General features: G+C 36.3%; 1 protein-coding gene and 1 long non-coding RNA gene across 2 annotated transcripts; both read left to right on the forward strand.

Annotated features, from left to right (window-relative positions):
* The first annotated feature begins 3,742 nt into the window (after positions 1 to 3,742).
* LOC121864661 (kxDL motif-containing protein CG10681-like) lies at positions 3,743 to 8,244 on the forward strand. Its single transcript, XM_042363801.1, is given in 4 exon segments — positions 3,743 to 4,005; positions 5,422 to 5,478; positions 5,480 to 5,619; positions 8,105 to 8,244. Coding segments are annotated over 4 exon segments (480 nt in total). The 5' UTR covers positions 3,743 to 3,862.
* Positions 8,245 to 8,407: 163 nt separating this feature from the next.
* On the forward strand, positions 8,408 to 10,510 carry LOC121864663. The gene is made up of 2 exons (XR_006088632.1): positions 8,408 to 9,255; positions 10,063 to 10,510. It is a non-coding gene; the product is annotated as an uncharacterized LOC121864663 (long non-coding RNA).
* The last annotated feature ends 2,252 nt before the right edge of the window (positions 10,511 to 12,762 follow it).

Here is a 12,762-nt window from a genome sequence, read left to right on the forward strand (position 1 = left end):
TTTCTTGTTTTACTTTCCATATCACATTACAACATACCATGTTTTAGATGATAAATAGTAATTTGAAAGAATGAAAGAAAAACAAACAGATGAAAAAATGAAGGTGTACGTATACATTTATGTGTCAACATAAACATTTAGCACTTTCGAATTTGTACATTTGGAAGATGTGTGCTTTGAAACAGAAGAAGGTAAAGGAGTTTTATCCACATTATTAAAAACAACTGTCAAGGGAATACACTGTATTGAATGATCAATGAAGTTCATGTGGAATAAATTGAAGATAAATACTATGTATAAGAAATTTCCACAATAACCAGGTCAGTAACACTTGTCATAAAACTTTAACTCCTGTATCAATTACTGTACACTTAAGAGTGGTAATACAGTGAGGTCTCATCCAACATGGGGTTGCATGCTTGAATAATACTTGATTGGGCAAATTTGATACCTTATAGAAAATTAGGGTTAGGTATAAAGATGCTGTACATAAATAAAAATAAAAAATATTAATGTGTATATGTATATACAGTAGATACAGAAATGTAATACTGTACTGTACTGTACATAAGGTTGCACCCACCAATGAAATATGAACCTGTGTCAATCACATGTTCATATACAGTAATTTACATGCATTTTCCCATATGGTTATGCCATCATTAACAGAACCTTTATTGCTTATTTGATCATTTACACACTTAATAACTTACACAACTTTTCAATAGTGTACACAGAGGTCCTTACACTAGCATGAATCTTCTTCTCACAATCACAAACAGTGTGTATGGTCAACAATCAAAGGGAGCTGGTGTCTGAACCTCACGTAGCTTGTCCATACAATACTCACTATTTTCTCGGTTAATGTCATTACCTCATGTGGGCTCTTCACTGCACTACTACTAACATACAGTACAGTATTACAATATTTACACCTAGTGGCATCATGTGGTCAAGGGCACACTGCAAAAGCACATACCTGTACGAACAGTACAAAATTCTCACCCCTCGGCATTAGAAACAAACTGAGGAACTAGTAAACTGTTTTAGAAAAGGCAGCAGCTGAGATAATATGTGTAATCAACTTTAATCAGTATTTATTTAAAAAAATTCACATTTATTTATTTGAACTATGTACACTCGCAAAAAAAGTATCGGTGCATACTGTAGTGTGAACAATTTGAGACCAGTGACGATAGGTATTGGGAAAGGTGAGTTGTTCCAGCCGTATGTTGGCAGCCCTGATTGTCAGCCATATGGCAACACCTAGTGAGGAGGGGGGGGTTATGAGGATACACTTACCAACCTTCCCGACATATCACAGTGTATACGTATCGTTTCGGAACTCGTCGATCTCATCCTGCACCGATACTTTTTGGTGCGAGTGTACAATCAAATCCACATTGAATAAACCAGTGATGGACAAGACCCTTCTGTACAGTATTGGCCTTCAACTTCACATTAGTGTCCCAAAGATGTTAATTGGCCTATGATTTATCTGTTTTGTTTTTGTTTTTTTAAAGTACAGCAATTTCAACCACAATATCTGCCATTGGTTTCATTATGATAAGAATATTACTTAGTGAAACTTTGGATTTGGACTGTCCTCAGCCAAATGAATATGAAACTCATTTCCTGCAATCAACTCTTGAGGCACAGCATACAGATTACAGTACATTCTATTCAAGTGTTTGTTGTTCTGATATGTGATCCATACACCAGGCACAAGGCAGATGTGTACTGCACAGTAGTACTTTGTGTGAAATGATCACAGCTAGAGACACAGAGTAACGATTTCAATTGTGTGCAAGCACGACTCCTATTTTCACAGGATTCCTGTACAGTATCAATATTCAAGATAATAATAGTCACACCTTTTAAACACACTACTGTACTTATAGGCTACTGTATCAGACATATACTGTATTTTACAATTACTGTTCGGTAAGTTATCAGTACTGTACGTACAGTAAAATACAGTACTGTGCAGTACTGTACTAATAAATATCTTCATATAGCCTACAGGGTGTACTTTCACTACTGTTCTGTGTTTTGTCAAGTATAACCATTTACTGTAAACATGTAGCTAATACCTTGTAATGCCTTTCGGTCAACCTCCGATTGGTTGGGATGAACTTAATACAAAAAAGCCCTTGGCCAGGGTACATTTAAGGCCCCTTTTGGTACTTTTATACCATCTAATTCACTCAAGTTTCATAGATTTTTTGGCAGAGATATGTGGTAAAAAAATAAAGCAAAAAACAAATATAAAATATTTATTTTAGTTTATACTAATTGTTTATTCATCTGAATACTGAAACTGCACACATGGATAGAATACAGTATTATAAATAATATAACATACAAATTAAAACCTTTTGGGCTTCCTCCTTTATCCTTAATTTTAACATCTTAGGGGCTCTGGGCCCCCGTTTGCCCTGCATTTAATCAGGCCCTGGACACCCTTATGTAACAAACCAGACTACAGTACAGTATACAAATCAGTCTGAGCTAACCTACCTAAACTAACACAAACCAACTCGAGCAGCTTAGTGAGCTGACCAGGGGAGATGAGAATGAAGTTGTTTAAGTAAAAGTACTGTATAGTAGGTAGTAGGCAGCTATCAAACAGGGAGGTACTACCACCTGGGAAGATATTGGAAGCATAATGTGTTGTCTAATGGTAGATCCTGCTGCCATATGGCACCACGAAAATTGTGGCCAAGTCCCTGGTTGTTGACTTTCTGCCTCATTTACACACAATTGCAGGGTCTCAATTGTTTCTCTTACTTTGACAACACAACATACATACAGTATATCATTTCTCACTCTTGATATTTTTTTTAACTTTTGTATTATTATTATTATTATTATTATTATTATTATTATTATTATTATTATTATTGTTATTATATTATATTTTCACCCCCCAAGCCTTGATGTGTATCATTAAAAAAACCAATAGAACACTTGCCTCTCACTTCTATACAGTATACTGTATTCCGGGTTCAGTGGATCAGGTCATACGTGAGAAGGGTGTTGTCAGGTCATATGTGAGAAGGGTGTTATCAAAGTGTGATCCATTCAAACTCAGCAGGTATTTTCTACCTGTAGTTACTCCGGTTTTCTTCTGTAATAATACTGGACAGTGGAGGTCACAGCAAAGAACAGGATGACGCTCAAAAGTCAATAGTTTAACCCCTTTATTACAGGGACGCCACGTTTAATATTTTATGATTGTGATACATACCAATCAAATGAATTTTTTATAATTAAGCCATTTGTAATAAGTATAGAAAAACTATTCTAGGGACACAAGAACAGGAAAGGAATCAATATATTATTTTGGTTTAAGATAATAGTATTAAACCAAAATAATATATTTATGTATTTCCGAGGGAAGGTGGCCTATGTAGGATTGTTCGTGGTAATTTTGCAAATGGCTGATTCCACCGACTTATACCGATTTCGTTTTAAAATATATTACAAAAACATAGTTTCTATACTAGTACAGTAAATTCCTTTGTCTTTTAACGTCTATTCTGGCGTTTTCATCTATTCTGCAAGAAATACGTGAATGAACCTATAAATTTCGTTTTTAAATATGTTTACCCTTAGCTATGATAGAAAATAAATATAAGACTTAACAACAGAAAACGTCAAGGTATTTTGTTGGCTGGTAATGTTTATCCTAAAGCTGTATATTCATCATTGTCATGCAAATATAGGGTGTCCTTTTTAATAAAATTAATTAATACAAATCATAATAAAATACTTTCTTGGACAGAGAATAGTTTACATTAAATGACTTAAAAAGTATGGAGAGTACATTATATTAAAGCTGAGTTTGTTGACAGCTACCATGGCGGCTTCCTCACCTGACAGCGATCTTGGCAGCATAGATTGTTTCCAAAATTATACAGCTCCAGAAGTGTTTGTGCAAGGACTAGCAGGACAGATCAATCAACAGGATGTAGAAGCTATAGTACGAGCGCAGAAACAAATGTAAGTGAAGTTGGTATAGGTTGAGACATGTGGGAGTGTCTGGTGAATGATAAGAACTGGGAATCCATGGCATCTTAACTTTGGCAGCAATACATTTGGGGGAAATATTGGAGCAGACTGTTAGCAATAGAAGAAGTTTGTGGAATCCTTTCATATTTCCACCGTTGTTTATATTTTTTTTACATAAGAGTATGATGTTGACTTGAAGTAGCTGACAAATTGTACAATCTTGTAGGTAGCTACATGCAAATCGTTGTATATAGCAACTAGGGCATCCTTAATTTCCAATGAAAATATCATAGAAGAAAAGTGTCTTAGAATTGCTTAAAGTTTAAACATTCAGAAAAAAACATATTTCTAACACTGAGAGATAGAACGGTGCACTAACATAAAAAGGCCACCCGCTGCTGCCTTCATATTGGTGCCCAAATTTTCTTCCTACAACTATGAGAGGAATCCAAATTTTTGCACACATTGCTGTAGGCTTGAGCTCGTCTTGCCAGCGCTGACGATAGATGGTCCATAATTTGTGTTACAACAACGATTCAAAAATTTTCGCTTGCTGGGAATTCTGTCTCCACTCTGTGTCCGTGTTTTTCTGGCTAAATAAACTGTTTCAATTCAATTCAATTCAACTCATACCGAGTGATGTAGATACCGGTACTGCTTTTACGTTTTTGATTACTGTCGTTCCTGTACTATTCAGTACCGGTCACCTCTTTTCTCTGGCTTCCAATCCCTAAAATACCGCCTAAGTGCAAAATGTGTTGACATATTATCCAAAGAGTTCAACAGCTCAATTAAAATAATTGTTGAATTCTTGTTCAACACGGGCCTAAAGAAATCACAGGCCTGAGGGCTGGCCTCACCAGCCATTTGGATAATCCACCGCTGGTGTAGTGTACAGGCATAGTATTCAACTGTGAAGGGATTAAGTACAATACATAATATATAAAATTCTGAATGATTAGGTACTATACTGTATCATTATATTTATCACATTGTTGTTTTGTTATTATGTACTGTATTATTATTATTATTATTATTATTATTATTATTATTTTTGTTATTATTATTACTATTATTAATACTTAGAATTCAAAATTCTTTTATTACCAAAGACTAGGATAAATATGGGTAATTTTTTGTTATCCACCCATTACCTTTTTTTCATGAAAAATAATTTTTTTTTTGCTTTCTTGCTGTTTTAGATGATTCTGACATTTAACTTTGGGGCAAATCACTTTTTTGTTTAGTTAGATTAGGTTAGGTGTTCTTTCTGTTTTAGATGATTAAAAATATGATAAAATATGATAAAAAATATATTTTTCACGTGAAAAAAGATGGTGAGTGGATAACGAAAAATTACCTAAATATGTATTATATGTTTTCATTCTACATTTGTTTTTATTTTAGGCTGCAGAGATTTGAAAAGACTAATGAGATGCTGAGCAACTGTAACTCTCTGTCAGCCACGATTTGCTCTTGCACAGAAGGAATTCAAGAAGCACACAACTCTCTTGATTGAAATGAAGAAGGATCTTGATAATGTCTTCAAACGTATCAGGACAATTAAAACCAAACTATCAAATCAGTATCCTGCTGCCTTCACAGTATGTACAATACTTCTCCTGTTTGTGTTTTACCATGATTCATGATATCTACCCATTGGTACTTCAGTTAGAATATATAAATGGAAATCATAGGTATACTGGTTGCATGCTGAGCCTTGCATCTAATCACACATTTGATGATAGGAGACTGAGAGGACACCCAGGAATTTAATTTATAATTGTGTTGCTATTGCATACAGTGCCAACAGTACAGTATATGCTGATAACCACATAGAAAAAAATACAAGTTCCCAAGCACTTTCTTGTAATTCATGAAAGCACTTGGGAACTGAGTTCCCTGTATGTGTTATCAACTATATATCCCAAATACTACTCGACTTACGACCTACCGACATACCACCGGACATCGACTACTGTCGATAAAATATTTTTCAAATTACGTATTTTCGGTCGGCGTTAGTGATACGCACTGTGTGCCGACAAAATTACGTTTGTAATTCCTTTAACCCTTTGAGATGGCATGCGAATAAACCACGCCAAAAATATTATATTAATTAAATCGATAAGCGGGGATATCCCTTGACGCCTTGAAACTTCCCCAAATGAGGGCGACATCACGGACATATTATGTATTGAGGTATAGGAGTATTTCCTGGTACAATATAAGCTTATTTTTGTACTAACTTGTTTGATATTATCTGAATATGTAATACATATCTAAATTTGCTGTTTAGTAACCAAATTGATTAGAATTTATTTGCCATATACCAGACATTGATTTATACCAATTTCCTGCATTTTCGTATAAAATCTCATTTTTCTAAATTTGCACACATATGTGCGAATTTTGTTCCAGATTTGGAAAATATACTAAAAGTTCTCTAGAAAACATATAAAAAAAAATGTGATTATATGAGAAATTCATTTTGGCAGGATAATTGATTTTCAGGAACCGGGCGGCGAAATTTAATTACGCACCTAAAGGGTTAAAAATGGCTGGCAAGCCGCAGTGAGAGTTCTCGTGGTACTGAGAAAGAAAAAGGCACCATTTTTAGATTTTCTATGTATTATTTTTACATTTTCGACGTAGGACCAATTCGACTACTACATGGTGGAAATCGGTCCTAGCTCTGCTACAAAGTCGAGGACTGGCTGTACATATATTGCACTACAATTGGGTTAAAAATGCAAGGAGGTAAGAAAGGTCAATGGCTGTACATTGAGTTTTTGCTGCACTATACAGTTTAGATAAGGAAGATTAGAGTTAAATTTATGCCATATTGAACATCAGAGTAAAAGAAAGTGAAATAAACTCTCTTCTTTGTTGATAGATTTCCACATTCAAAACTCATTTTACTCAGTTTTTAGTTGGGAAAGTAATGGGCTAAAGGAAATTTCTTACTGGTCTTCATTCTTTTTATGTGAAATATTGTACTTAAAACTTTTAACACATGTCAGTCATAAAACATATACAGTATACTGTATTGTAAACCCAATAAATTATCTTTAGTCTTTAGTTTTACACAAAAAAAAATACTAAGTAAAAGGAGCATTTAACTATGGAAATCGGTCAATAAACAACAGTTTATAGACTTTCTGTATGGACGATAGTTTCTGAGTAAGACTCTGACACAATTTAATGTCTTTGCATCCAGAACTCACTTCGTATTGGTTACAAACACCAGAAATTTTGCCTGAAACTCACTAGAAATAAAGATTAATTTGAGTGAATATCAACATCCTATTCCCAAAACTACAGGCAGACGACATATACTTATATATTGATGACTCTAAACCTACTTTATAATGATTTTAGAACCAAAATAAGCACTCAAAATAGAAAATAAATGGTAATAGGTTACTATAAAAATCCGAAATTTGGCAAAAAATCACCCCTTAAAGTTTCTTGTGTTGCTGATAAAGGAAGCTTCCTGGTGGTACACCCATGGATGAGGGGAAACACTACTGATCATTTTATACTATAGTCTAGATATACACATGTACAGTATCTTACTATTTTTATATAGGTGTTCATGTTCTTAATTTTAAACACATCTTTAAAACCTCATTTTTCATACAACCATTTAGGAGGGACCCATGGTATTCAGTTAGCCAACTTTACTCAGATTATGTACTACTTTAAAGATTACCAATAATTTACTCATCAGTTACAGCCAAAACCCTGAACAGGTATCATTGAAAATATTTAGATGATAAGCAAAGAGATGTCAGGTTATGACATAACAGTAGTGAATATACAGTACAACATATTAATTGTCACTTACAAAATGGTGACCACAACAAACCACCTTTATCTCAGTGCTGTTCACACTTCCAAACTTTTTTTTTTTATGAAAAGTAATTGGAATCGTACTGGCAAGTTAATTATATGAGCTGACACACGTGACTTACCAGAGGTGTTTTTAAGACTTTGTTTATGGAGGAAGATCCTTTGCCCATTCATGAACAACTGACTGCAGAATAAATTGAAATCAAAATTTGATCTTTTTTGATTTGTCTTCTAGCAGCCCAGGAAGAGGTTTTCATGGAAGAAGAAGAAGATGAGGCTGAATCTACCAATAAGAATCAAGTTCTAGGCACATTAGATAGCAATAACAAAGCACCTCAGTCTCGGGTGAGAGTGTCAGAGTGGAAGCTCCAGTAAATCTGAGCAGAGTAGAGATGGAACAGTCCAGTGATGGGGCAAGAGCAGATAATGAGAGAAGGATGAAAAAAACAGCAAGTAGTTCCTCGGATAGTAGTAGCAGTCCCAAGTTATCAAGCTCGTCTTCATTTGATAATTAAATACTAAGTAATACAATACCAGAGCCTCAACATTAAAGGGATATGTTCCTGGGATGCTTCTTGAATGTAAAATTTCGTGAATAACATTCATTAATACCCAACCTTTAATATCTTACCTTAAATTAAGGACTGAAGGCTAAAAAAATATAAAGAGCAAAACCTATTCTTAAGCCCTCAAAATACTACATAGATACATAGTTAGTTCATACAGTTGTATTATGTGAAAAAAATAAAAGGAGAGCAGGTGAATGTGGTGTGATGTTCGGGAAGTCAACTGGATCACAGTAAATGCAATGCGTCATCTGTGGTCTGCCCCACCTAGCTTGTATCACCACTGTGCCATCTTTTACATGAATACACGCTTGACATGCAACACTGTGAATGAAACATGCTTACATACTGAGTATTAGGTTTTCCTTTAACAAACATATAACTGGGAAAAATTTAAAAATTTTCCCAGTCATAAAATGTAATAGGGTCTTCATTATCCGAGTACTTTTCATTATCCGTGGATCCGCAGTTACAAGCACAACTTTTTTTTTTAACAATATATAAAAATTTCTGAACTTACGAAGATTCAGAATGAAATCCATCGGTCGAAAACATAAAGTGCAGTAACAGTGAAATTGTACTTTTTTTGTTTGCATTGTTGTGCTTTTGGTCACATTGGTGAAATTTATTGTACCCATGAATTTGAAGCCAAAACAAGGCAGTGTAGTGTCTTAAAGGATGCATAGTAGCTATGGGATGGATGTGAAATTAGAAGTGATGAGTTGTAAGAAGAGAGCCTCTCTCATTCAGCCCTAATCCTACTCTCCCAACATCCACCTCCATCCATCCAATCAAGCCCAACATCTCTATACTTTTGAAGGTAAGCTAATAATAATAATTTATGAGTATATGTTAAAATTATTTACTTTTTAAAATAACCACATGGTTAGGTATCCTGCATCACTTGAACACACCGACTCCAAACAACTTTACATGTATTAAATAAGTTATAAAGTAAAATAATTTCATAAAATAAAGTGTGATCAAATGTTTAACAAATGTTTTTAAGGCTTATATTTGTTAAAGATATCAAATTAAACTTTTTGAGTGTCATTTATGTATAATGTGTTGGTTCCGATTAGACCCAATTCCATTAATTTTGTGGGGAATTAATTCCCCTGTATTAACATTATGGGAGCAAAATAACTAGCAGTGTTACTTATGTACAGTAAATAAAGATTTACTTTTCTTACCTCATAATAAGCTGCTGTAGGGCCCTCAGGCCTCAATACTCTGATTGGGATCTCATCCAGAATATGAATGACTGATGAGGAAGAATCCAGTGGAATGAAGGGAAAAGGCTGGCTGTGAGGATGTGATGAAGGTGATGCCAAGCTGGTTGGTGAGGGGAGAGACAGGAGTGGATCTCGGCATTAAAAATATTGTGATTGGCATTAGTCTGGCTTTCTTTTTGGTGTTATAGATTCCTTAGTAAGGTTGCAAAGCATTCTCAATACTCCCATTTCACTTTTGATGTGCTAACCAGGATGGGGCATATTCATAACAGTCGACTCATTCACCCCAAACGTCTGGCCAATAGTTGATGCATCCATGCAGTTAGCGAGTTTCTCCAACACTTCAATTTTCTGTGTACGAGTTATCAATTTCTTCACTCTCTTTGCACCAGATGCACTACCACCAGTTAATTGCCTTTGAGGAGCTATGACAATGTTATAAAGTTAGACTTCTTCAAGAGGAGGAGTAACAATTCCTGCAGCCTGGCAACAGCAGAGACGACACGGATGAGACTGGTGGGAGAAGCCGGAAGAACACAGCTGGCGAAGCAGCAGGAATGCAATGATGTGACATCTGGCGGATGTCAGCAGTTTTTAAAATAAGCACCATACCTTTACATGGGGGCTCCTTTCACGGATAGCTGAATTTGCATGTGTTGAGGTTCTGGTATATTCAGTTGAATAGCAATCTATATAAGATAATATAATGTAAGAGAATGTAAAATGAAACTCTATTTTGTACCTGATCTTGAGTAATAATAATAATATATTACTGTATCAGTAATGACTGTAATCTTATTTATATTTACTGTAGAGTATAATAAAAGATTTTTCATTGTCTTCTGAAGTTTATTTGTTATTCCTTATTGTGACTATACAGTAGTTTGTACATAAAGGGATTGGGCAATAAATATCACCTTACATTTTTTAATGTACAGTACTGTACAATACTTTGTGCTGTACACAGTACTGTACTTGTTTTGCAATGCACTGTATAGTGTGAAAATATAGCTCAAGAGATTGTTTGAAAAAAAAATAATCACTCCTTATGAGAATGTCCTACGTTTTCTCAAACCATTTGTAACCTGAAACCTAAAAAGTTTGAAAAGCAGTATCAACTTGTTTTGAATGATTTATCAGGAACCAGTGAGAGCTCACATATTGATTGAATTATAAACATTAGACTTAAGGAATGAATGCAGGCGCTTTTGCAATATTTGTCATAGAATGATGTCTATCTAAGACCGATAACCTGTTCATAAAATCCCGACCATGTAACCTCTATTTGATATATACTGAGAGAATGCAGCAGAAAAGTCATTCTGACCCACGTTCCTCGTGTTTTACAAGTCACGTAACTCCGTGTTCCACATCATCATTTGACTTTGATAGTTGTGCTTTGTTCGAGTTCAATTCTCTGTTAATGTAAGTAAACATTGTATCATATTTTGAGTAAACATACATAATCATTTCTTTGTACAAGATATGTGTTATAAATATTCATACGTTTAGTGTGTTCATCACCACCAGATGACTGAGGCTACATTACCACCACCAACACCAGATGACTGAGGCTACATTACCACCACCACCACCAGATGACTGAGGCTACATTACCACCACCAACACCAGATGACTGAGGCTACATTACCACCACCTACACCAGATGACTGAGGCTACATACCACCACCAACACCAGATTACTGAGGCACCAACACCTCAGATGCAGACCAGATGATGACTGAGGCTACATGAGCTACATTACCATGATCCAGGCTACATTACCCACCAGATGACTGAGGCTACATTACCACCACCAACACCAGATGACTTAGGGCTACATTACCACCTACACCAGATGACTGAGGATGACTGGCTACATTACCACCACCAACACCAGATGACTGGCTACATTACCACCAACACCAGATGACTGACACTACATTACCACCATCAACACCAGATGACTGAGGCTACATTACCTACCAACACCAGATGACTGAGACATTACCACCACCACCACCAGATGACTAAGGCTACATTACCACCACCAACACCAGATGACTGAGGCTACATTACCACCACCAACACCAGATGACTGAGGCTACATTACCACCACATCAGATGACTGAACATTACCACCACCATCACCAGATGACTGAGGCACCACCACCACCAGATGACTGAGGCTACATTACCACCACAACACCAGATGACTGAGGCTACATTACCACCAGATAGGCAAACACCAGATGACTGAGGCTACATTACCACCTACACCAGATGACTGAGGCTACATTACCACCACCACACAGATGACTGAGGCTACATTACCACCACCAACACCAGATGAATGAGGCTACATTACCACCACCAACACCAGATGAATGAGGCTACATTACCACCACCAATACCAAATGCTGAGGCTATATTACCACCACCAACACCAGATGACTGAGGCTACATTACCACCACCAACGCCAGATGACTGAGGCTACATTACCACCAACAACACTAGATGACTGAGGCTACATCACCACCACCATCAGATGGCAGGAGGCTACATAGCCACCACCACCAGCAGATGACCACCACCAGATGGCAGGGGGCTACATCACCACCAACAACACCATTTGACTGAGGCTACATTACCACCAATACCAGATGACTGTGGCTACATTACCACCAACAACAGCAGATGACTGAGGCTACATTACCACCACCAACACCAGATGACTGTGGCTACATTACCACCAACAACACCAGATGACTGAGGCTACATTACCACCAACAACACCAGATGACTGTGGCTACATTACCACCACCAACACCAGGTGACTGAGGCTACATTACCACCACCACCAGATGACAAGAGGCTACATTACCATCAGATGACTGAGGCACCATCACCACCAGATGACAGGAGGCTACATCACCACCACCACCACCACCAGACAACACCAAAAGATGATTGAAAAAATTCCAAATTGATGCTTATATTGTTATTTGGGAGCTACTATAGTATGTAGTCTGCAGAGTTGGAGCTACTATAGTATGCAGTCTATAGAACTGTAGCTACTATAGTATGCAGT

Source organism: Homarus americanus, unplaced genomic scaffold (genome assembly GCF_018991925.1).
Source record: "Homarus americanus isolate GMGI-L3 unplaced genomic scaffold, GMGI_Hamer_2.0 scaffold57965, whole genome shotgun sequence".
In the NCBI taxonomy this organism is placed as follows: Eukaryota; Metazoa; Arthropoda; class Malacostraca; order Decapoda; family Nephropidae; genus Homarus; species Homarus americanus.